General features: G+C 53.1%; 1 protein-coding gene across 2 annotated transcripts; it reads left to right on the top strand.

Moving 5' to 3' along the window:
- Window positions 1-84: 84 nt before the first annotated feature.
- On the top strand, window positions 85-24,437 carry Chaf1a (chromatin assembly factor 1 subunit A). 2 transcript variants are annotated; one of them, XM_015503639.2, is made up of 15 exons: window positions 93-337; window positions 3,069-3,119; window positions 5,059-5,918; window positions 11,289-11,345; window positions 13,592-13,794; window positions 14,178-14,238; window positions 14,605-14,673; window positions 16,065-16,291; window positions 16,618-16,786; window positions 16,913-16,993; window positions 17,414-17,506; window positions 18,386-18,644; window positions 19,119-19,588; window positions 23,458-23,557; window positions 23,955-24,437. In XM_015503639.2, the coding sequence occupies exons 1-15, from the start codon at window positions 286-288 to the stop codon at window positions 24,053-24,055; spliced, it is 2,853 nt and encodes a 950-aa protein (XP_015359125.1). In that variant the 5' UTR covers window positions 93-285; the 3' UTR covers window positions 24,056-24,437. The 2 variants fall into 2 exon arrangements, with proteins under 2 accessions (XP_048668268.1, XP_015359125.1); XM_048812311.1 differs by lacking the exon at window positions 11,289-11,345 and having other exon boundaries at window positions 85-337.
- The last annotated feature ends 1,098 nt before the right edge of the window (window positions 24,438-25,535 follow it).

Raw genomic sequence — 25,535 nt, forward strand, 5'->3', positions numbered from 1 at the left:
CCCTACCTCGGCTCGCAGGAACATCAATAGAAGAGCCACAGGGGGAACGGAAGCCACGGCTCTCGCGAGGATGCTCCCGGCGCTCCTCTTTCCCGAGGCGGGATGTCACGTGGTGCGGCCTCGCCCAATGGGCTCGCAGACTGCAGGGGTCGCCGCGGTTCCCGCCAAATACGAGCGCGGCGGCCGTGGCAGCAGTGGCGCGGGAGGGAGGGCGAGCAGCAGCGGCCGCTGGAGCGGAGCCCGCGCCCCCGACGCCCGAGAGGAGCTTGAGCTGCCGCCGGAGCGATGCTGGAGGAACCGGAGTGCGGGGTGCCGGGTGCCAGGGGAGCGGCCGCAGGTCGGTTCGGGGCCTGCGTGAGGGAAAGGGGCGGCGCGGCCTGTGCGAGCCAAGAGGCCGGTTGGGGGTGGGCTGGCCTCTGAGCGCGAGCCTGCTGCTCCGGGCCAAGCGTGCCGTCCTCGGAGCCCTCGGATACCGGACAGGCGCCCAGTGACCCGGAGGACGCCCTTCTTGACGTTATTGTTGCAGTCGCCGTCATATATACAAATTCCTTCTTCCTGGCGCCTTTGCATCCCTTAGCCCTTCCAGGGCCTCCTGTGGATGACGGGTGTCTGGAGGGGAAACAGGCTCCAGAGGTGGAGGGCCAGCTTTGCTTCTTACCGAGTGCACTGTGTCCTAAGAGAGTTGGACCTTGCAGCAGGTGGGGAAACCGAGGCTTGAGGTCACATCGGCTTGGGGGGACTGAAATCAGAGCAGCTGCCTCTGGGGATCTGGGCAAGCCCAGCCAGGTAAGAGGGTTGGGTGTTGCGGATTGCCAGGGAGCTGGACTCCTGCCTGCTGTGCGAAGTTGCTTTCTCCTCCCTGTTTCTTGGAAGGGGTCTTTCTAGCCTACAGAGGCTTCCCAGAACTGGGGGTGGTCAGCCAAATAAATCCAGACTGCCCTTCTTTCCTGCTTGACTCCACATGGTAACCCCAGCACTTGGCACAGTTCTTGGCACGTAGTAGTTGCCCAATAAATGTGTGCTGGTTGAATGAATTAAGGCCAGAAGGGATATCAACTAGTCTAGTCCAGGGCTTCTCAAGTCTCAACACTGTTGACATTTGGGTCTGTCCTTGGCACTGTAGCATGCCTGACCCACACCCCACCCCATGCCATCAGCAACCCTTCCTCTTCAGATGCCACAACCAAAAATGTCTCCCAGAGGCGCTGGGTTTGGATCCCTGCACCCTCCTTTCAGAACCATTGCTCTGACTTTGGGATTTCACAGACGCCTGCATATGACTAACATAAATAAGGCTGGGAGGACTCACTGTCGTGGAGCGGTGATCTAGGTGATCTTTTTATTTAACCAAGTCAGGATGTCTAGTTAAAAAACATAAAAGCAAATACCACTTGTTATGACCATATTATAACACGAAGTTCGTTTTAACACCAAATAAAATTAGGAAAGATGTAATCTCAAAAGAGCATTTGGGCTGGGGCTCTAGCTTAGTTGTGGAGCGCTTGCCTGGCATGTGTGAGGCACTAGGTTCAATCCTCAGCACCACATAAAAATAAATAAATAAAGGTATTGTGTCCATCCACAACTAAAAAAAAAAACTTTTAAAAATAAAGAGCAGTCTGTAACACTATACACAGGAGTGTTGAATATATATCTTTGAATAGTCTGGTTCCTTGAGAGGGTTTTTTTGTTTTGTTTTTTGTAGTTGTAGAAGCCCCAGCCCTGAGTGGGTCCTTTTGTTATTGATCTGATGTGGGGGGCAGGGCATGTCTGTTTCCCCTTCAATTCATGCTGGTGACTCGAGTCCTGCAAATAAGACCATGAGGTTATCCTGAGAATAAATTTAAGTGGCTGAAGATTATGGCGGGAGGGGATCTATGTTTTTATTAACTGAAAACTTAAATTTTTTTTAATTTACTTTAAATGATCAGAAAGAAAACATGGGCACCTTATTCTCCAGGCTTAGGTCAGAAGTTGGGTGGTAGGTGGCGATTTCAGCTGTGGACAACTGAGTTTAGAAAAACCCAGTCTGATTTTCACGTAGCTTTATGTGATTCCCAAAATAAGCTAAAATAGATTTTTCTAAGCCAGATTGCCAAGCAGGTGTGGTCTTGTACGCTTAACATAACTGTTTAAAGATATTTATCCAAAGACTTGGTTCTATTCATGGTTAATTCTGCATCAACTTTGGTATTGTTAGATGCTTTTCTTGAGATTTTTTTGATTTGGAAAAATTTTCCTCCTTTAATGGAGCACTTCAGCTCCTGCCTGACAAGTTGAAAGTACTTTCAATTGTGTTTCCTTCCTACGCTCCCTTTAAAATGAAAACGAATTCTTTCCTGATTTACAAAGCTAGTGGTGATGTAGGGGGTGGGTTAGAAAAGGCATGGGGAAGTAAATAGGAAAATGTGTTTTTTCTCATATTTACCTTTACTCAGTCCATTGCTCATTGTCTCTGTTACTATCTTGATTGGTTCCCAGTGTGTTCCAGAGCCCACGCTAGGTGTTCTAGGTACCTATGAAACAACTCACTGCTGGCATAGAGCTGCCATTTTTTTTTTTTTTTTTTTGGCAGAAGGCATAATCACAAATATTTCATTGTGAGTGCCAAAAAGAAAACAAAACAAGATATGGAGGTAATCTAGGGCAGAATGTCTCAACTTATTAACATTTTGAGCCAAATGACTCTTTGGCCTGGAGGGCTGACCTGTTCATTGCAGGGTATTCAGGAGTATCTCTGGCCTCTACCAACTAGACTTTATTGTTGTTTTTTTTTTTTTTTTTGGCAATTCTGTGGATTGAACCCAGGACCTCATACATGCTAGGCAAGTGCTTTACTAATGAATGAACTACTTCAGCCCCCTAACTATACCCTGAGCACACCTAAGATTTCCCCCTAAATAACAAATAAAAATGTGTCTGGGCATTGCCCAGCATCCCTAAGGGGCAGGGGGCAGCATTGTACCCACTTGAAAATCCTCTTGTACATAATTGGCTCCGTGTGTATATTTGGTAGCTTAATGTTTCTAACACTTAATAATTTATCCTTTGCCATTTTTTATTCACAGCCATGGATTGCAAAGACAGACCAGCTTTTCCGGTTAAGAAGTTGATACAAGGTAACACTCTGGACACAGTTAAACTTTTATTCTGAATTTATGTCCTTCATCATCTCCTGGTGGGGTCCACAGTGAAAGCCTTCAGGGGCTGGAGGGAAAACAGTTGCTCCCTCTACAGGTTGATTGTCCCTTATCTAAAACGTGTGGAACCAGCAGTATGTCAAATTTCAGATTCTGTTCTTATTTCGGAATACTTATATGTACATAATGAGCTCCCTGAGAATGGGATCCAGCTGTTAATAATCATTGTTTCATATATGCCTTATACACATAGCCTGAAGGTAATCCTACAGTATTTATAATGTGCCTGAGCTTTGATTGTGTCCTGTCACCTGAAGGCGGGAGTGGATTTTTCTTCTTACATGTACTGTTGGTGCTCAGAAAACTTTAGATTTTGGAGCTTTTCCAATCAGGGATGCATAACCAGTACCAGGAAGCTGGGAAACCCATTTTGGGTACTGAAGATCGAACCCAGGTGCCCTTTATCACTGAACCACATGCCTATCAGTGTGTGTGTGGGGGGGGGCGGTGCTGGGGATTGAACCCAGGACCTTGTGCATGCGAAGCAGGCGCTGTATCAACTGAGCTATATCCCCAGCCCCGGAAACCCGTTTTTGTACCTTAGCTTCCCTTGGGAACAATAGTGATCCAAAGGTAGGGTTTCTGTACCTCAGCACTTGTGAGGTTTTGTAATTTTCCCCCCTCCCTGGGGGTGCTGTTCTGTAGACTTCAGGGGGTTCAGCAGCATCCCTGGCCTCCCAGTAGATAACAGTGGCCTCTAAGTTGTGATGACCAGAGGCATCTCCAGGCATTGCCAGATGCCCTGGGAGACAAACTGCCCCTATTGAGAACCACTATTGTACAGGAAGGTTAATGTCCGCAAATCCTTTTGTGTGAAATAGGGAGTGTATTTATCCTTAATCCAGAAGCAGCTGGATTGTATAAACTAGGTTGTTTGTCCAGTTTTCTTGCAGCAGTTTATATCCTGTGGAAATTGACAGCAGGATGGATGTTGGTGGGAATTTTGCTGAGGGCATGTGTCCAGAGGGTGAAGACCTAAGGCAAAGCTGTAGAACTGGACAGAATCCTTGTTTTAAAAACTGAGAAAGTATACATGATCCCGAATAGGTTGATTTTATTTGCTCGATTACATTACAAAGTAGTGTTTTTGAAATGCTGGTTTGGCATTTAGGTGGGTGTAGGCTTGTTGGAAAGTCCATTTGATTGAATTTCCTCGCACTCCTCAGGTGTTGGCTACACATCTCTTACAGCCAGCCCCAGCCAGCCAGGTGCTGGGAAGACAGTTGACTGATGAGGAAATCTGGCAGCCTGGAGTGCTGGTACTACAAAGAAATCTTTTCATGAGGGTCTGTTTCTGCAAAACCAGAAACAGTTATCTTAATGGGTTTTTTTTTTTTTTTTACCCACTGTAAATACATTTGGGTTTTGAACTGGATCTTGATCAGAAAATCTTAAAATTTTGGCAATATCCCTGTTAAAAGATTGTCGTCCCCCGCTTTTTTTTTTTTTTTTTTAATGAAGACTTTGGAAAAGTACAGCATGAAGCAATAATCTCATCCTGTCCCTTCCCCACTCCTTTGGTGTGCTAGGGATGGAGCCCAGTGCCTAGTGCATGCTCCGCACACACTCTGTCACTCAGCCACACCCCAGCCCTGAGAGCACCATTTTGCGGCACCGGGGATACAACCAGGGCCTTACACATGTTAGGCAAATGGTCTACCACAGAGCTACACCCTTAACCCCCCAAATTCCCCTCTTAAACTTGAAAGTTTCCGCCCAGAGTGCAGCAAGTTTTATTTTCTTTTTCCGATTTTTTTATTGATAAGGTGAATAATTTTCAAGCATACAGAATATTAAAGTATTTATTGTCACTGTACACTTCCACTGAAAGGGCAACCTCCTTCTCTCTTCATTCCAGCCCGTCTGCCATTCAAGCGCCTAAATCTTGTCCCCAAGGAGAAATTTGAAGATGGGTCAGAAGACATTGGAAGCTCCCAGAGTGTTTCTGTGGAAGGGAAAGTCCCCGATTTAGAAACATCTTTGGACAACTTGGAGAACAACTGTCATATGGGTTCTGACCTAGACTTCAGACCAAAACTTGTCAATGGGAAGGGTCCCTTAGATAACCTCATAAGAAATAGAATCAAAACCAGCATTGGCCAGAACATGGTCATTGTTGATTTGACGGAAGACTCCAGCGACCAGCCAGACAGTACTGTGGACCAGGATGAATTTAATCCCGAAGCCTCCCTCTCAAGGGAGCCTGCCAGTGGGATCGGAGAAGGCCCAGGTCAGGGGCTATCAGGGATCATTCCCAGCCATGGTCTGGCGACGTTTCCTGCAGAAACCCTTTCAGATATTCCTTGTAAATCAGAAGAGGAGCCTGTTGGCTTTGAAGCGCTGAAGAGGAATGGCAGCTCTCAGGAAGGTGCCCCTCAAAGCTGCTCAGAGCCAACAGGGGGCCCAAGAATGTGCCCCCAGAAGGAGCAGGACAGTTGGAGCGAAGCCGGAGGCATCCTGTTCAGAGGGAAAGTTCCTGTGGTGGTCTTGCAGGATATCTTGGCAGTGGAGCCTCCTCAAGCCAAGCCTCTCGGGACACCCCTGGACAAGAGCATGGCCTCAGAGAATGAGGCGCTAGAATCCTGCCCTGAGGAAGACTCTGCCCTTAGCCACTCACCCCTGAGCTCCTCGTCCACCAGCTCACCCGAGGGGCAATTGGCTCCTGGAAGACAGCATCATGGTCCCAGCCCCTCTTCTACCTCCACGCCTCTCCACAGAGTGAGTATCTCCACAGAACCCCAGGTCCTGGTGCTGCCTGGGCCCTACACTGGGTCTTGGGACTTACTAAAGATGCAGAATTCTCTCTGATAGTGAAATCCATGAGTTGTTTGGTTCTGTGTGTGTTGTGGTGGGCTGAGGATGCTGTTCAACATGCTGCCCATGTCTCGTGGAACAACCATTTCAGCCTTTGTCGCCTATACCTGACTGATAGCTGTGTTGGTGAACAAAGACTGTGGGCAGGTGTGCCCTCACTTCCTACTTGAGCTTTCTTTCCTCCACTCCTTCCTTCTGTCCCAGTGTAGACCTGTTGGGGTGTCTTTGAAGTGGCAGCAAGACAGTGGGCAGATGAAAGGGAAACTAAAATCCGCTCTTGGCAGCAATGCCACCTTCTTAACCTTGTCTGCAGTGACAGGAATAGGAACATGAGGGACCTGTCACCATAGTAAATGACCCAGAAAGGTGACCTTCAAAGAATGTGCTTCTTGCTGGGCACGGTGGCACACGCCTATAATCTCAGTAGCTCAGGAGGCTGAGTCAGGAGGATTACGAATTAAAAGCAAGGTGCTAAGCAACTTTGTAAGACCCTGTCTGTAAATAGAATAACATACAAAATAGAGCTGGGGATGTGTCTCAGTTGTCGAGTGCCCTTAGTTCAATTCCTGGTACCAAAAAAAAAATTTATTTTTAAATAAATATTTATTCTAAATTATAGGTGGACACGGCATCTTATTTTACATTTATGTGGTGCCAAGGATCGAACCCAGTGCCTTGTGCATGCTGAGAGAGCACTCTACCACTGAGCCCCACCCAGCCCCAGCCCTTTTTTTTTTTTTTTAATATTTATTATTTAGTTGTAGATGGATACAATGCCTTTATTTTATTTTTATGTGGTGCTGAGGATCGAACCCAGGGCCTCACACGTGCTAGGCGAGTGCTCTACCGCTGAGCCACAACTCCACCCCAAGAATATGTGCTTCTTTAATGCTTTAAGCACACCCATGTGGAAAATGTTTGGGAGAAGGAACATTTTGGATATGGGAATATTTGCACATATATAATGAGATATCTTGGGGATGGCACCCAAGTTTAGGCACAAAATTCATCTATGCTTTGTGTACACCTGTTTTTTTGTTTTCTTTTCTTTGTGGTGTGGTGCTGGGGAGGGAACAAGGACTTCAGACATGCTGATCACTGGACCTCATCCAGCCCTTTTTCTGTGCCCTGTGCAGTAGCCCAGTCGTTAGTACACAACATTCTGAATAGCATTTGTCCCATAGGGTAGGGTATCGAGTCCTCTGCCTGTGGCGTCATGTTGGTGTTCAGAAAGTTTCAGATTTTGAAGGATTTGCGGTTTCAGATTTTTGGATTACGAATGCCCCATCTTTATTATTTCTAATAAAGCACAGTGGTGAATTTCTCGATTTTCTCATTTTTAAGGTCTCAAAGGTCCAGGCACACGGTTGGGGATATAGCTCAGTTGGTGTAGAGTGCTTGCCCCACATGCACAAGGTCCTGGGTTCATTCCCCAGCACCACAAAAAATAAGGAAAAGGGTCCAGGCACAGTTGCATACACCTGTAATCCTAGCATCTTGGGAGGCTAAGGCAGGAGGATTGCAAGTTCAAAGCCAGCCTCAGCAATTTAGTGTGACCTCATCTCAAAATAAATCAAAAAGGGCTGGGGATGTGGCTCAATGGTTAAGTGCCTTTGGGTTAAATTCCTTGGTACAAAAATTTAAAAAGGTCTCAAGAGTGAAACTCATAAAAATCAGTCCAGAATCCCAAAATGTATTGTTTGATTTGATTGTACTTTTGTATGTTCACTTTAAATCTTTTTTTAAGTTGTAGTTGGACACAATATCTTTATATTGTTTATTTAGTTTTTTATGTGGATCAAACCCAGTGCTTCCCATGTGCTAGGCAAGTGCTCTACTCTTGAGCTACAACCCCAGCCCCACTTTAGATCTTTATGTGATTGGATCTTAATTTGTACCGGAGATTGAACCCGGGGGTGCTTAACCACTGAGCCACATCCCCAGCTCTTTAAAAAATTTTTTATTTTGAGAGAGGGACTTGGTAAGTTGCTGAGGCTGACTTTGTACTTGAGATCCTCTTGCCTCAGCCTCCTATTACTGGGATTACAGGCGTGCATTACCCAGATAGGGCAGGAGACTTTCACTTTGAGAAACAATGATCTGGGAACTGCCTTTTTTAGAAAATACCAAGCTCTCTGGAAAAGCCAAAGGTTCTTTTTTGCTTTACGACCTTTTACCGTGTAGTTTGTTTGCAATTAGGTGTGAAATTTAGTGTATTTTATTGATGATACAGGATGAATGTTCTGTAGACGGCAGTCACGATGCTGGACCCTCTGGCTTGTCTTGGTGTCAAATGAGTCCAGGTTTCAGGTCTTTCCCATGCAGATGAATTTACTGCCAGCTGCATGGCTTGCAGCTTCTGCATCTCTGGGTGAAAATTCATGCATACGTGTACTGAGCAGCGGTGACTGAAGGTCACTGGGAGGGTGTGCACATGATAATGCTATTCTGTATAAGGACATGAACACCTGTGGGGGTTCTGGAATCAGTGGACATGGGGAAGGGGGCGTGACCGATGCAAGGGTCACATTTCATCATTACACCTTGACCTCGGGACCTCCTGCTGAATCTGCCCTGGGGTTGCCTCTTGTCATTTTCTGATCCTCTGCATGGGAGAGATCCCTCAGAAATACACAGTAACCTTTTGTTTCCTCACGAGAGATATGTGTCACTCATCCTTGGAAGGGAAGTCGTCTTTTAACTGCTCTGTTCTTGCTGTGGTGTGGAAGGGTGGTTGCTGCTGCTGCTGCTGCCGTCCTCACTGGCGGGGGGCTTCTGCGGCCTCTGTGCTGTGCCATGTCAACATGATAACCCTCTGCACCACCTTGGGCTGCTGAGAGACTGAGCACTTGCCAGCTCATAGGGGCGCATGTGTTCCTTGTTGCCGTAGGTTGGACTGCTCTGGGGCTGTCACCTCCCTGCCTTGGCTCCCCTGCTGTTGAGTTTCTCTCCTGCACCTAGAAAATCCTGGTCCTTGAGAAAATGTCAGAACCACTGGGTCTGGAGAGGCTTTGCAGGTGCTTTAATACCCAGACTCAGTGGGGTCCATCTTGCAGAGAGCATGGTTGGTTTGTGCTTGAACTTCCTCCTAGGGTCCTGGGTCAGGCCTTGGCTGGATAGTTGCTGTCTGGCCAAGCTCAGGTGGGCAGCATGTGCCAGAATCATGTGTAATTCAGAGTGAGCTCTGTCAACACCAGACCCTATTTGAGGACTTTAGTGTTGTATCAGACAAGAAGGTCCATGCACATTTAGGGAAGCAGTGGCCGTGCTGGTCTGGAACCAGGTGGCAATTGCTGGGGCCCTAGGATATTCCGAGCCTGAGCCTGCTGTCACGTGAACCTGCTCCTCCTGGGGACCCAGTGCTTGAAGCCTGGTGGCAAAGAGAAACCTCCTGCAAGGCTGTACACTCTAGATGAGGCTGAGTAAGTCTGGGCACAGCTCGGTGAGTGTGTGTCCCCTCCAGTCCCCTCATCTAGGAAGCTGGCTCTCATTGTGCACTGGACCCTCCCAACACGAAGGGCAGCAACAGAGATACCGCCGCTCACACTTTCTGTTAGGCCCTTTAGTGTGGAGGTGAAGCCCACAGACTCGGCAGACCAAGCGCGTTCTGGACAGATGCCTTTCCATCAGCATTTGTTGAGACTCACCCAGCGGAGGCTGAGCACAGCCGTCATGCCATAGCAGGTGCTCACCTCCCATGTTCGGTGGGACCCAGGAGCTAAGGCCGTCTCCTGGGTTGTGTCTGATTCCATGCGTGGTCTTTGGCAGAGGTTCAGATTTTCTAGATAAAGATGTCACGTCAAGGGACTGGGGATGTGGCTCAAGCGATAACGCGCTCACCTGGCATGCGCGGGGCGCTGGGTTCGATCCTCAGCACCACGTACAAATTTTAAAAAAAAGATGTTGTGTCCACCGAAAACTAAAAAATAAAAAAGTAAATTTAAAAAAAAAAAAGATGTCACTTCAACACAGCCTTGTGTGCCTGTTGGAGCCTCTCCAGGTTTATGGGCCTTTTCTTTTTCAGCTTCCTCTGCGAGTTTGAATGGAACCTGGAGAGTTATTTCTCCCCACTGTGCTTGGTTTTAATCGTCTGTCCGGGAAACCTGGTGGGAGGCGCGTGGGCCAGTAGTGTGAACTCTTATTCCAGATATGCGAGTGGAGTCCCCTTGTCTTGGCTGTGCATGTAGCCTCCTTTCAAGGTGGTAGAGATTTTTGTGCCTAAGAGTCTAGGGCTCTGGACTAGATCTCCGTCCCTGAAGCTGACTGTTTTCTGAGAAGCAGAGTTGAGTTGTGGCTCCATGGTTAGCACTTGCCTGGCAGGTGTGAAGCCCCCAGTTTCATCCCCACCACACCCACAAAGGCAGAGTATCCGTCAGAGGCCCACACCAGTCCAAGCTGCAAATATGTTTTATTTACTTGAAGTTGTACCAATTTTTAGACATTATGTTAAAAATTTGCATGTTCCCCGGGCTGGGGATGAAGCTCAGTTGGTAGAGTGCTTCCCTCACGCGCACAAGGCCCTGGGTTCAATCCCCAGCATGATTCAGGTGTCAGCTCCTCCTGGGAGTCAGTGGCTCTTGGCTCAGGTTCCAATAAGAGCTCCATCCCTTGGGAATGACAGGTCCTATCTCCTTTGCTACAGGTCCCTCAACGCCTTTTTTGCCTGTGGCTTTTATTTTTGAGCTTGCCTCTGGTTTCTCCTGCACTCAGCACCTTCAGTCCTTCCTTTATCTGCCTCCCCACCCTCCCCCTTATCTAGTCCCACATACACGCAGGTACATGCACATTTATTGGAGTCTGTGACACCGTGGTGACATCTTGGTTCTGTTGGTAGGAACATGGGTGGCTGTGAAAGGATGAAGTGTATCCTGTTTTACAAAGACATTCTTTTCTTTTTTTTTTTTTTTAAAGAGAGTGGGGAGAGAGAGAGAATTTTTTAATATTTATTTTTTAGTTCTCAGTGGACAGAACACCTTTGTTTGTATGTGGTGCTGAGGATCGAACCCGGGCCGCACGCATGCCAGGCGAGCGCGCTACCGCTTGAGCCACATCCCCAGCCCACGCAAAGACATTCTTAATAGTGGTGGCCTCCTAGTTGCTCCTTCTGTTTCTCCCAGGGACTTCAGGGAAGGTGTCTATTGGGAAAAGTGATTGAAACAATCCCTGCTTAAAAATAAATCTCCTGGGCTGGGGTGTTCCCTTACCTAGCATGGTGAGGCCCTGGGTTTCATCCCCAGTCCTGCAAAAAAGAAAACAAATGTCTTTCTATTTCAGATAACCAAGAAATTCGTCAAAGGGTCCACAGAGAAGAACAGGATGAGACTGCAAAGAGTAAGGCGCTTTCCCTGCAGGAGAGCATAGTCCCACGTGCCTGCTGTGCCTGTTGGCCTGGTCACCAGCAGAGCCCTTTGCTCCTCCCTTGTCCCATTTTCACCTTCCCTGACCATCGGGTGACGTGGTGGACGTTGTAGCTTGTGGGTTACAGCACTTTTTGCTAAATCCTAGGGTTTTGCACACCGCCTCTTCCTAGCCTAGGAGTAGGGGTGGTCGTCTTCTGCCTCAGTAGCTGGCCACTCACAGGCCTGGGCGTGGCTTGGTGGTAGAACCTTGTTTAGCAGGTGTGTGGCCCTGGGCTCCACCCCTAGCACCAGAAGGAACCTGATCCCTGCAGCCCTATCTCTTCAGAGGAATTTTAGTCCCTACACTAGAAGAGTGAGGGGCTGGGGCTACAGCTCAGTTGGTAGAGTGCTTGCCTTGCATTCACAATCCTAGTACCACCAAAAAATAATAATAATAATGCACTAGAGGAGTGATAATTGTTAGTGACTCCCTGTCCAGCTTTGCTTCTGTTAATGGGGTTCACCGTGTTCGGGTGTGTGCGTATGTGTGTGACTGGGGATTGAACCTAGGTGTACTTTGCTACTAACTTATGCAGCCCTTATTTTATTTTGAGTTGGGGTCTTGCTGATTTGCTGAGGTTGTCCTTGAACCTGCCGTCCTCGGGCCTCAACCCCCTGAGTCACTAAGATGATAGGCGGGTGCCACTGTACCCAGCTCCTTTGGTTCTTATTATGCCAAAGTTCAGAGACAGCCACTGAGGTACCCCAGCCCCTGCAGCTTAGGCACGGGGCCCTTTCAGCAGTTGGCTTCCAGTTCCCCAGGGTTTCCTGGGCCTCGTTAGAGCTGCACTCGGGTTTTTTGTGCTGGGTATTTAAGCCACATGCTAAGCTCATGCTCCACCTCGGCTCCATAAATGTCGAGAAACAGCCTCAGGTATAGCTAAAGACACGTGCTTTACCTGGGATTTCAAGCTTTGCCTTCCTTATTTGGCACCTGGGAGCAGTCCTCCCCATCCTGCCATTGTGCCCGTGGTCTCATCTAGGACAGACCTGTCCCCTTTCTTGGGCATCTTCCAACTCCTGTGGTGCTGCATAGGATTCTTGACAAGTCCCTGGACAAGAAATGGACACTCGGACCTGTCAACGTGATTGGAGGTCCATCAAGGCAGGGTCAGCATGTTTCTTCACAGCCGAAAGCTTGGTCCTGTGGAAATAATCTTGGCTGTCCAGGAAGGACGCGTCCACCCTCGGCCAGTCAGGTGGCTTGTCTGAGGGTAATATGGGGATTGTAGTCAGCCAGTGCCTTGAGCCACAGGCCACCTCTGCAGAACAAAGCACCGTGAAGTGAAGCCCACCCTCCGTGGAAAGCCTCAGGGACACTGGTCGTTGAAGCCCCCAGTACCATTGACAGTGCCCCAGCCATTGAGGTTACTCTGTCCTTTCTTCACATGAAAGATGGGTTTAAGTTTTAGTTAGATTTTTATTTTACTTTGTTTTCTCGTTTACTCTCACCTGGTAAGACTCGCTCATGGGTCCCCTGGCCTTGTCTCGTCCCAGTCTTCATTGTCACTCTGTGGTTTGGGGTGGCAGGTAGGGGGTGTTTGTTTTGAAGGTAGGAGACGGAGCCTGGGTGTTCCTGTTCATTTTGACACTTTTCTGATTGAATACACAGTTGGAATTTAATAGCGGAGCCGGGCATGGGGCGCAGTGTCCTCTGGCTATTTTGTATGTGGTGCTGAGAATCAAACCCAGAGGCCCTGCCCGTGCCAGGCAAGTGCCCTACCACAGCTTCACCTCAGCTCCTATTTATTTATTTATTTATTTATTTTTTTATCTTTGTTTTATTTATTTATTTTTATGTGGTTCTGAGGATCGGACCCAGGGCCTCGCAGGTGCCAGGCGAGCACTTGACCGCTCAGCCCCAGCCCCCTGTTTGTCATTTAAGTAAGTGTTTTGTTAAGTGCTCCTTTTTGTTTCGTGAGAGACAGGCTGGCCTGGAACTTGCAGTCCTCCTGCCTCGGCCTCCAGCCTTCCTGGAAGGCAGCGTGGCCAGCACGCCTGCGGTGCCCATGTTTCAAAGTCATTTTAAATGAAGCTTCTGCTGCACCTCCCGCAAGGCGCTGGGACGAAGGCCTGGTGTCGTGGCGGGTTTTATGAGGGAGCCGCCGAGGCCTCTGGAGCTGCTCCTCGTGCCTCCCTTCAGGGAGGGCCCAAGGACCAACTGTGCTTGTCCCCCAGGAGAAAGAGCAGTGGAGGGAAGAGAAGGAGAAGCTGAAAGAAGAGGCCCGGCGGGCCAAGGAGGAGGCCAGGAGGAAGAAGGAGGAGGAGAAGGAGCTGAAGGAGAAGGAGCGGCGCGAGAAGCGGGAGAAGGACGAGAAGGAGAGGGCGGAAAAGCAGCGGCTCAAGGAGGAGAGGCGCAAGGAGCGGCAGGAGGCTCTCGAGTGAGTGCCTCGCCCTCCCGAGGCCGCCCCCGCCCCTTGCAGGCTGCACCTCTGAGCCCGGGTGGCGGCCTCCACGGGCTTCCCCACTTGGTACTGCACTGGGGTGACCGGCCTTCTGCCCCCGCTCAGCCTGGAACAGCTGCCGCCCAGGGGCTCCTGGGGCATGCGGGTGGCTGGGCTTTCCCGCCGGCTGGGCTGCCTTCTGTTCCCGCCAGTTCCCTGTCCAGCGTCATCAGTTTTCTTGGTTGACCCTGTACCCCGGCTTTGTGGGAGACTGGAGCAGTTGATGATCGGTGGGTGCAGACTGTGGTATTAACAGCCGGGTGCCACAGTCACTGCCAGTAGCCCAGCCAAAACCTGAACCGTGGTTTGCTGTCTCCCAGGGCTAAACTCGAGGAGAAGAGGAAAAAGGAGGAGGAGAAACGGTTACGGGAAGAAGAAAAGGTAGCATGCTGCCCCCTGCCTCTCAGCTTCTGAGGCCGCGTGTTGGAAATGCCCTCTCTGCCCCCGCTACGCCTTGAGCTTTCTGGGCAGCTTGGTGACACCCATGGGGACCAAGTAGCCTGTTCAAATGCCACTGGTGTCACCGGCTCTCCGTGCTGGCTTTCCACGCTCCTGCTGGCCGGGCATCTTGACAGGACTTGAGCCTTGAGGGTAGCTGCCATTCTGAGACTGGCTGCACTCCCTATATTGTGGGCTGATGGGTTTGTGGGCCACAGTCTCGTGGCCCTTTGCTCGGGAGTGCTTGGGACTCGGTTGTGCCCTGAACGCAGTGCTTCTCCACCCCACCCCATCCCTGTCTCTTCATAGCGCATTAAGGCAGAGAAGGCTGAGATCACGAGGTTCTTTCAGAAGCCAAAGACTCCGCAGGCCCCCAAGGTGAGCAGCACCCCCTCCCTGGCTCCTCGTGTCTTGAGACTTTCTCCCTTCTAGAAATGAAGAGGGGTCTGCTGAAGACGGGGCCTTCATTTACCAGGGGCACCTTCATTTCTGCTGGCGCCTGCAGGTTTCATATCTGGTCATTCATTTCATCCCCAAAACAAAAATGTGCGTGCCTGGTAGCAGTGCAGAGCCGCCAGAGCTTGCCTGGGAGTGGGAATCGGGTGCTCAAGATGGGCACAGCGTGGAGCCGCCCCAGACTGCTGGCGGCCAGACCTCCGCTCCGGGCTGCAGTGCACCTGGCCCTCTTCTCAAGGGAGCTACCGGGTGCTGTGCTGTGTGTTCACACCCTGGGCACACAAGTGTGTATTTCAGGGTTGTTCTGAGTTGGTCATGGTCTCTGTGTGTTCAGCCATGGTCTCAGGTTCTTGCCGTGGTACATTTTATATCTGTTTGATTCCTTTTTTTCAATTTTTAACTTTTTTTGTTCCAGGGGTTCAATCCAGGTGTCTGCCACCGAGCCACATCCCCATCCCTTTTTATTCCAGGCTTACCTGGAACTTGGCCACCCTCTGCCTCAGCCTCTTGGGTCCCCGGGATGACAGGTGTCCTATCATTCTGGCCATTTTTAAACATGTACTTCCTTGGCCTGGAGTGGCTGAATTCCAGGTGGTTGGCCTGAGGCTTTGTGGGTGCGCCTGTGCTGTGGCTACGCCCGCTTGGTCCACCTGTTGTCTGCGCCTTGCCCAGTGCAGTGGTGCCACAGCCACCAGCAGCATTTCCTCCTCACCCACACCATGCTCCTCTGCATGTCCTGCTGCATGCAGACCCCGTGTTTGCTCACACGAGGGTGGGCCCTGAAGGGGGTTGGCCAGAGGAATCCGATCTCCCAGAGTTCACACTTGGATGAGACGGAGCAGCTGCAGGGTGTTTCCGGTTCCGGGCAGTTTGCAGTATGGCGTGGCTCTTCTGGGCCCTGGGAGGGGAAGGGGTGGCCCACCAGACCCGCTTCTGCCTCTGTCTCAGGTCACCTGTGTCTGTCCATCCATCTATTGAGGGGTAGCTTACACACACAGTAAAATTTACCCTTTGGGAGATGTTTGGTGAGTTTTGATAAGTGGTAGAGGCCTTGTAACTGTCTCCTTGGTCAAGGCCTGGAAACTGTCCACCAGTCACTGAGACCTCCTCTGGTTCCTCCTCCTCCTCTCCCGGCTCATGAGCCACAGGATGGACAACCCTGCAGCCTTTGCCGACGAACTTGGCGGTATCTCTGCTTTTGGATGTGTCCTTTGACAGTGGCCCGTCGTGGAGGCAGCAGGCTCTGCACATTTTCTCCATTGATGAGTGTCTTCATTTTCCACTCAGTGTCCCATTGGGCCACTCTTTTTCAGACCCTGGCTGGCTCCTGTGGAAAGTTTGCCCCCTTTGAAATTAAAGAGCACATGGTCCTTGCCCCCCGCTGTCGGGCCACCTTCAACCAAGACCGCTGCCATCAGCTGGACCAGCTCCTCCAGCAGCAGAGTGGAGATAGCTCCTTCTTGAAAGAGCTAAAAGGCCGCCAGCCCCTCAGGTCCGGACCCACCAGGCTCTGCAGCAGGGACACAGATGTTTTCAACAGGTAGAGCCTGAGGACACCGTCCTCTTCCCAGCCACCTGCCTGCCTTTGAACCCTGCCATCTCATTGTCCCCACTTTCCCAGGTGGGCTCCTATTTCCAGCCTCTGCAGCAGAGGGTGGCCCCGTGCTCCTGCTGGGCTTCCTAGTCCACAGCCCTGTGCTGGTGCCTGCCGTTGGGGCATCCCTGCCATGTGCTGCTCCTGTGCTTGGAGCCGGACAGTGCTGCTGTTCAGCTTTAACCTGTGCACCTGTCCTTTAGTGGGTCCTGGGGTGCGGGAGGCGGGGAGCCAGTGGCAGAGGAAGCAGACTGGATGCCTTTATTTGCCAGTGACATGGTGATCGTGGGCAGCAGCAAGGTGGCTGGCATTCCTGAGCGGAGGAAGTTTGGCCGGATGAAGCTCCTGCAATTTTCTGAGAATCACCGGCCAGCGTACTGGGGGACGTGGAATAAGAAGACAGTGGTCATCCACCCGCGGAACCCTTGGGCCCAGGACAAGGTAGGGGCTCTCAGGTGCCCAGGCCCACATGTCCTGCTGCATGCAGACCCCATGTTTGCTCACTTCTTGGCCGTGCCCTTTCCCCCACCTGTCGACGACAGTGACTCCCTATGTCTCTCTTTGCAGGCGCTGCTCGACTATGAGGTGGACAGCGATGACGAGTGGGAAGAGGAGGAGCCTGGGGAGTCCCTGTCCCACAGTGAAGGGGTGAGGGCAGGTCTGAGCACAGAGCGGCCCCTGCAGCCAGGTCTGAGACCCAGGCCTGGCCCGTGCTAGGCAGGTGTTCTGACGCTGAACCTCACCTCAGTCGGGCAAAGCCAGCCTGGGCCTCGCTTCTCCTATGGAGGTGCTTCCTGTGGCGGTGGCATTGGAGGCAGCTGGCCCGGGGCCTGGCCATGGGCTCCACTGCCTCCTCCTGCCAGCTGTGCTGCCCGAGTCTGGTAGCCTGACTTCCAGCCACCATGACCCCATGGGATTCCCACTGACCCCATGCTATCTGTAGGAGTGACCCTCATGTGGATGGAACCTGGGCCTCTCAGGCTGGATGAGAGCCCTGGCCTGGATTTGAGTTTTAATGACACCCACGTTGTTTCCTACATGACAACTTATTCATTTTTTCTCTTTGAGGACGATGATGATGAGGTTGGAGAGGATGAAGATGAGGATGATGGCTTCTTCGTGCCCCATGGATACCTGTCTGAGGACGAAGGCGTGACTGAGGTAAAGGGTGAAGGAGGAAGTGACTGGCTCAGAAGTTCGCCTAGGGGCTGGTGACGTGGTAAATGCCTGCCCTGGCCACCGGACTACCTGCTCCACTGTAGCTCCAGGTGGGTCCTCAGCCTGGGCTTGTTCGAGGTGGCTGGATCTGGACCTGGACCTGGTTTTACCAGGAAGGCAGCAGAATGCGTGGAAGATTCCCGCTGTGGGGCTCTCCTGGCAGAGCCCTGAGGACTGGGCAACCATGGTTGGGGCTCAGAGGGTCCCAAACTTGCTCAGCTGGAGAGTGACTGTGCAGCACCACCTGTGGTCCCCAGCAGTCCCAGCATTCAGTCTCTTGGGCTCAGGGTGCACTGCGTTCTTGAAACTGCTCCCAAGGTGTGGAGAACGTAGGACCCCATCACCAGCGGTCCCTCGTGCCTCCAGGTTGCCACCCTGCCACCACTCACCAAAACCTGCAAGATGAGCAGCCGTGCAGAAGCCACTCTGGGGCTCTATGTCATCTGCCATGTCGCAGCAGTGGAAGGGGAGGGCTGCCTTCCTGTGTCCTGGTGTGCCCCCAGACGTCTGCCACTTAGAGGATGGTCTAGGTCTGGCAGGTGGCAATTTGGGGTTGTTGGTGGTGATCACACACTGACCAGGAAGGCAGCTGGGCAGTAAGTTGCCTGCAGGGCAAGATCGTAGCAAGGTCATAGCAGCATCTGACTCGCCTTAAGCTGTCGAATGTCTGGAAATGCCCTGCCATGCCTCCTTCCTGAGGGCTGGGGGGTCGGCTCTGAGGCAACATCCTCCCCACTGGGCCTGGCTCTGTGAGTGGCTCCTGGCCAGGGCCTGGGTGGAGGGCGGTGGGAGCCCCCAGCAACTGTGCTTTCCTCCTACAAGGAGTGCACGGACCCCGAGAACTACAAGGTGCGTCAGAAGCTGAAGGCCAAGGAGTGGGACGAGTACTTGGCCAAGGGGAAGCGGTTCCGTGTCCTTCAGCCTGTGATGATTGGCTGCGTGTGGGCGGCCGACAGGGACAGCTGCTCGGTCGCCGAGCTGAAGGTGCTGCAGCAGTTCACAGCCTGCCTTCTGGATACGGCGCCCTCAGAAGAGGAGCAGGCGCCCAGGGCCTCCAAGAAGGAGAGGAGGGACCAGCAGAGTAAGTGGTGGCAAGGCCTTGCTCCTGGGCAAGGCCGGCCTCAGCTGCCTGTCCTAGCTGGCTGTCCTCCGGGCCAGGGAGGGGACACAGGCCAGGTGCAGACTCATGCTCTGCCTCTCTGCACCTCAGCCCCATCTTGTCCTTGGTGACTTTAGTCATCGTCCTGGACATAGCTTGGAGCACTGAGGAGTGGGAGGCCACTTGTGTCTCCAGGGCACGACCCGACTCTGCCTCCTCGCTTTTCAGAAGCCAGGGGCGCAGTGGCTGAAGGAGCACGCAGGCGGCAGGCCCGAGCTGTCTGGGCGGCGCTGCTTTCCCAGGGACTAGGTGCGCTGCCCTGCCTTGGGTCTGCTCTCCAGAGCCCCCCGTGGCCGAGCCTGCACCTTGCAGATAGTTGAGGACTTATGTGGCCGTGTCGGGCTCTGTCTGGGTGCACATTCTATCTTACCCACACCCTGTCCCCTGTCCCACCAGTCCTGGCCCAGCTGCTCCCGCTGCTACATGGCAATGTAAACGGGAGCAAGGTGATCATCCGGGAGTTCCAGGAGCACTGCCGACGAGGACTGCTCAGCAGTGACGTGGGCGGCCCCCCAAGCCCTGCCTCCCGCCCACAGACTCCCACTGCCACCAGCGAGGATGCCACTGTGCCCTCCAAGGCCAGGCTGAAACGGATTATTTCTGAGAACTCGGTGTATGAGAAGAGGCCGGACTTTAGGATGTGCTGGTACGTCCACCCGCAGGTGCTGAAGAGCTTCGACCAAGAGCACCTCCCCGTGCCGTGCCAGTGGAGCTACGTCACCATGGTGCCCTCGGCCCCCAGGGAGGACAGTGGCAGCGCCCCTGCTGCGGGGCCCAGCCAGGGACCGCCCGTCCCGCTGAAGAGGAAGGCTGCGGGGAGCATGTGCATCACGCAGTTCATGAAGAAGCGCCGGCATGACGGGCAGGTGAGCTGCCCCGGCTGCAGGAGCAGGAGCCTGCGGGGCAGCGGGCCCTGCGGTTCCTGCTTTCTTCTGTTTTCTGGTGCTAGGGATTGACCCCAGGGGCATGTGACCACTGAGCCATATCCCAGACCTTTTGAGAGACAGGATCTTGCTGAGTTGCTTAGGGCCTTGGGTTCCTGCCCAACCATAGGCAGCCTGGGTTAGTGTTCAGTGTGTCCCTTTTGTCATGAACTGTGGCGTTGCCCTGTGGGCACTGAGACGGAGGTAGCAGGCCCCCCGCTCAGAGAGTGGTGCTGCGTGGGTGGCAGCTGGGTGGGGAGGGTGAGAGGAGGGAGCGCAGGCCCCCGCTCGTGTCTGCTTCACACGTGAAAGGGCCGTAGGGGCAGAGGCCAGGTGAGGACTTGGATACCTTGAAACCTTTCTCACTGTCAAAGCAAGGGGTCCTCTGGGAACTCCCAAGAGGATCTGGTGTCATTGCTGTGACTGTTCCTGTCAGCCCCAGAGTCTCTGACCTGATGTGGCTTGTGTGCAGAGCTCCCCTCAGCAAGTGCCACTTGACATTGTGGAGGACCCGCAAATCCTTCCCTAAAACGAGAAGTGCTGGTTGGTCTGTCCTCGGTGTAAGCTGTGCCTGAGGAGCAGAGTCCCCTCTTGTCGTTCCTCCCAGGCCATGTGAGAAGGAACCCAGGTTTGGCTGCCTGGCACAAAACTAGCTGGGGAACCAAACGTCCCAGATTGAGACTGACCAGGGCCCAGAGACACCCTTCTGTTTGTGTCATTTTCCAAGCAGCTGTGTCGGCCTTTGCCCCCATCTGCCCTCCCTGGGGACCCTCAGTGCCCAGTGCTCTATCAGGCCTCCTGTCCCCAGGCAGCATGTCCCCCACCTTGTTAGACATGGCTGTTTTCCCCCTCTCTCGGGCTGGCCCACGTCCCTCAATGTGGAGGACAGTGGCTCGGGCACGCGTGCAGCATTGGATAGAGCCTGGTGTGGGGATCTGCGTTGCATGGGCAGTGTGGTGCTTCGTTATTTTATCCAACCTCCAACAAAGAGAAGGTGGCGGTCAGAAGGGTTGGCATGTGACACGTTGCAGGTGGGTCTCAGGAGTGGTGATACCTGGCGTCTTGTCTGCAGCAGCCTCAAGTAATCAGCAAGGTCTCCACTCCTCCCACATGAGGCTCCTCCAGGCTCAGCAGCACAGGGGGTCTTGCTGAAGACCCTGCAGTGCAGCCCAGGCCAGACCCAGCTTAGCCTGTGCCCCACAGTTCTGCCTCAGCAGGCCCCAGGGCTCCCTGAAGTCTGCATTTGTAAGGTACCCCCCACCCCACCCCCAGAAACTGATGGGAAGAGAAGTGGGTGCATCACACCAAGAGGCACATAGCACCTGGCTCCCCAGTGTGTCCTGAGAGCTGGGCCAGCCTCCTGCTGTGTTCAGCTCCCTCCTCGTTTTCTTTTTCCTTTTTACACAGTACTGGGGTTGGAGCCCAGGGGCGCTCTGCCCCTGAATCATATCCCAGCCCTTTTAAATTTTATTATGAGACAGGGTCTTGCTAAGTTGCCCAGGGTGGCCTTGAACTTGCCATCTTGGCTCCTCTGTTGCTGAGATTACCAACACGGACGTGCCACTGCGCCAGGCCTTTCTTCCAGCTCTTAGTCATTGGTCACCTCCCTCTGGGGAGGCTGGAAGGGTGGAAAGGGGCAGTTTTTTAGTTTTTGTTTTTTCTGAGGTGTTGGGAACTCAGGACTTTGTGCTGCTTGGCACTGAGCCCCTCCCCAGCCCTCAGAGTGCTCTTTAGCTGCCAGAGTCTGAGGAAAGGAGACCCTGACTCCCAGAAGACAGACCTGGGCAGGAACAGCTTCGGGGTGTGCGCTGAGCAGCTCTGTGGCCAGAGTGCACAGAGGCCGCAGGTGGCTGCAGACGCCGGGTACCCCAGTCCTGCCTCCTTGGGGAGGACTGTTCCAAGACCCTAGGTGGTGTGTGTATAGAGCTTAAGTTGGGGTCTTTATTCCTGGGGCTGTAAATGGCCTCCCTAGAGCTCAGAGTAGTGTGACATTTGGCCTCGGACAGTAGGGCTGCACTGGGCCTCCAGTCCCTCCTCAAGGGCCTCTAGCTCTAGGGTGCTTCAACTATTTGGGCCTCAGTTCTATTTTTATTTTTATTTTTTATTTTTTTTTTAAGAGAGAGAGAGAGAATTTTTTAATATTTATTTTTCAGTTTTCGGTGGACACAACATCTCTATTGTATTTTTATGTGGTGCTGAGGATCGAACCCAGTGCCCCGCGCGTGCCAGGCGAGCACGCTACCGCTTGAGCCACATCCCCAGCCCAGTTCTATTTTTAAAAGTGTAGGGCTGGGGCTCTGGCTCAGCGGTTAAGCGCTCACCTAGCATGTGTAAGGCCCTGGATTTGACCCTCAGCACACATAAAAATCAATCGATAAATAGAGGTATTGTATTCGACTATAGCTAAAAAATAAGTATTAAAAATGTTTAAATAGGGGCTAGGGATACAGCTCAGCCGGTAGAGGGCCTGCCTCACACACACAAGGCCCTGGGTTCAGCATCCCATAAACAAGATTACATAGAGGGTCTACTTGCCCTGCAGCCAGGTAGCCCCTGTGACATGCACCTGGAGCCCCAGCTGCTGGTAGGCTCAAGCGGGAAGAAAGCTTGAGCCCAGTTCAAGGCCAGCCTGGGCAGCAGAGTGAGACCCCGTCTCAAAAATAAAAGGCAAAGAACAGCAGGCGTTGGCTCCTGTTTCCCTGGCCACTGCGATCAGTGCTGGTGATAGTGGTGGTCGGCCACCTCCTGGCTGAGGGACTCGTGGTCCTTGGCCCTTGCTTGGGCCCCAGCGGCAGGGTGCTGGTTCCTCTGGACATTCTGGATCTGAAGAAAGTCTTGCTCGCCCCACCTGCTCTTCCCTGTGCGAGGAGAGCCAGTGCTGCAGGCGGTCTGGGGAGGTGGGCCTGTCTAGTCAGTGCTGGCGGCAGGAGGCCATAGGGCTGTGCTTTGGGCCAGCCGGCAGGGAGGCCAGGAAAGCACCTTGCACAACTGACCCCCTTGGGGCTGTCACTCTTCCAGGCAGATTTTTACAAAAGAGGAATTCAGAAGTGTCTGGGAACGGCCTCCCAGTTGGGATGTGAAGCTGCCCCCGCTGGAGTGGGACCCTTGGTCACCGTCACTCATGTTGCCTGAGTGCTTGTTCTCCTTGGGCAAAAGCCAAGGGCTCGAGCTTCTCGGGGTAGCAGCCCCTGCTCCATAGTCTGGGGCACTCCCACCGGCAGAGCCGGTCTAGCATAACGCAGATGGGGGCTGCGAGGCCAGGCCGAGGGAGCAGAGTGCCCGAGACTGGAGACGGCAGCAGAGAGCGCAGGCCGGCTCAGATCAGGAAGTGGGAGCTTGTCGACCTCTCTCTTAACCCAAACTGGAAACCTTTTTTGGGGGAAGGTACCAGGGATTGAACTCCAGGGCATTCAACCACTGAGCCACACCCCAAGCCCTATTTTATATTTTAGAGACGGGTTCTTACCAAGTTGCTTAGCACCTCACTTTTGCTGAGGAACTCACTGTCCTCCTGCCGCTGGGATTACAGGCATGTGCCTGGCTCAACCCAAAACAGAAACCATTTTTGTGCTAAGGCAGATAATGATGGTAGTTGTCAGCGATCTGACTTCAGCTCATTTAGAGAACCCCAGGATTTTCTTCAGCCACAGGTTCTCGGACAAACCATCAGGTTTAAAGAAGTTGTTGCCAGTTGCCGGGGGCCTTAGCGGGTGTGCACATGCAGGCAGGGAGGAGGGACTACCCGTGCCCACCACATACGTGGCATGTGGGCTCCTCTCCCTGCTGATGGTCTGTGTGCCCTGTCTGACCAGGTTGGAGCCGGGGATGTGGATGGCTTCCAGGCAGACACAGAGGAGGAGGAGGAGGAGGAGGACGGCGACTGCATGATCATGGATATCCCGGATGTTGGGGGTGAGAAGGGTTCCAACCCTCTGCATCTCATTCAGATCGACAGGAAAGGGGAGAGCCATCCAGGCAGAGGGACGTGCAAAGGTTCTGCAGCGGGAATGGCTGAGCGGGAGGAGTGAGTGCAGGGTGAGGACAGGGGCTGAGACTGGCTGTCCGCCACTCTGAGTGAGGGGGGAGATGGGACAGGGCCTGGGTGGGAAAGGACAGTATCTGACAGAGCAGGTGAGTGGGTCTACAGCTTTGGGGTGCCCCCGTGGTGACCTGAGCCTCCACTGGCTTCAGGGCTGTCCACCTCCTTCCACTGAAACAAGAAAAGGCTCCCAGAGCAGGGGTGGTGGCTCTTCACAGGGAGCCCCGTGGGTACAGCCAGCCACACACCCCTCCTTCTCACGCCCTGCAGAGGCCCAGGACCCATGTGGAACCACTTCCGGAGCCGAGGAAGTAGTGAGAATGGACGTTAGCGAGAACCCACTGCCTGCCAGCCCACTCTGTGCCTCCTGAGCATCCCAACGGCCTGGCTGGCTGGGGCTTGTGTAGGGCGGTCAGGGGCCTCCATACGACGGATACTTGAGCGGACTACCGACTCCTGTGTACAGAGCACTTTGTCCTGCTTTGCAGACCTCCCGGGTCTGAAGGGTCTGTACAGGATGCCTGATTAGTTCTTGACGTTTGTAAAAATCGTCCCCAAAAGTTGCATATTAATCTGCCTTTGAATAAAGCATTATGAGAGGTGATGACATGCAGGTGCGTGCCTGCCCCTCAAGCTCCAGAGCAGGGCCGGGGCTCGATGCTTGTAAACGAACTCAAGCACCAGAGGCACCCGTGGCCCAGCAGCGCGGGCACCTGGACTGTGTGGACGTGTATAAACTATTCTCTACCCTGAGCCGCCTCGTCTCCGTCAGTCAGTATGTCCTTTCTGTGAGCAGGTCCGCCCGTCCTCCGCCCAGCATCTGAAAGCACCACCCATTCTGTTGGCCACTAAGTCCTTGTCCTCCTGGCTGACTAGTCCAGCACGTGCTTCTCCCAGTTCCTCTTCCTGCCCTTCAGGTGTGAGGAGGGGTCCCACTCCTCACCAGGGCCCTCGGGAGCCAGTGTTGTGCGTCCCAGAGCAGGGAGGGAAGGAGGAGCCCTGTGCTCAGGGCTGTGGTGACTGACAGCAGTGGGGGAAGCCGAGGTCTGGGCACTTCCTGTCCAAACCTAGACCCAGAGAGGGGCCTCCTGTTGTTCCTGCCCTTGGGTCTAGCCATGTCCCCACTAACCCCAAGAGGGACCAGCTGCATGCAGAGTGGCTTGGCACCGACTGGACAGCCCACACGAGGTGGCCATCCCCAGGTCTGGGCTGTAGGCCCTCCTGCTTCCAGCAGAGCCTGTCTACGTGGCTCTCAGGCAATGTTCCTGGAGTAAGCAGGGGACGTGGGTCAGAGTTGGCCTTGATCCTCAGAAACCCACATTGGGCAGCTCTAGAGGCTCAGGTGTGACAAAAAGTCATGGTGGGCTCCTGATTGTGGGAACTAGAAGGGGCATATTTTTGCTAGTTTCTGTAAGGGACAAGGAAACTCACGTGGGGTCTCAAGCTTCAAGTCTGACTCATGCAGCTGGTAGTAGCCAGATGACCAGTCACCACAGGCCCCCACTGGAACAGGCTAGATGGTCACAGCCTGGTGTCTGTGATAACCCACAGTGTCCGGGCCGGCCTGGGGTGGCGGGCCCACGGCTTCAGTGCTGCCTGGCTGCAGAGATGGTGCCCATGTGTCAGCCACAGGACCAGGGCCTTCAACACTAAGGCCTTGTCCAGTCTCCTGTGACTGCTGTAGCACATCACCACACCTGGTGGCTTAAAACAGCACAGATTCATCGTCTCACAGTTGTCAAGGCTACAGTGGCACATGGTTCCGGAGGTGGACCCAGGAACGGCAGGGCTGGGCCTGAGGAGGCCCTGCAGCCCTGGGCTCCCAGCCCTTCCTCCATCCCAGGAGAGCCA

Source organism: Marmota marmota, unplaced genomic scaffold, assembly GCF_001458135.2.
Source record: "Marmota marmota marmota unplaced genomic scaffold, marMar, whole genome shotgun sequence".
Classification (NCBI taxonomy): domain Eukaryota; kingdom Metazoa; phylum Chordata; class Mammalia; order Rodentia; family Sciuridae; genus Marmota; species Marmota marmota.

Bases quoted from the DNA above. Each gene is read 5' to 3' on its own strand.
- Chaf1a (XM_015503639.2), top strand. From the start codon at position 286: ATGCTGGAGGAACCGGAGTGCGGGGTGCCGGGTGCCAGGGGAGCGGCC. The intron at 5,919-11,288 runs GTGAGTATCTCC...TTTCTATTTCAG, and splicing joins CCTCCACGCCTCTCCACAGA to ATAACCAAGAAATTCGTCAA. The intron at 11,346-13,591 runs GTAAGGCGCTTT...CTTGTCCCCCAG, and splicing joins ACAGGATGAGACTGCAAAGA to GAGAAAGAGCAGTGGAGGGA.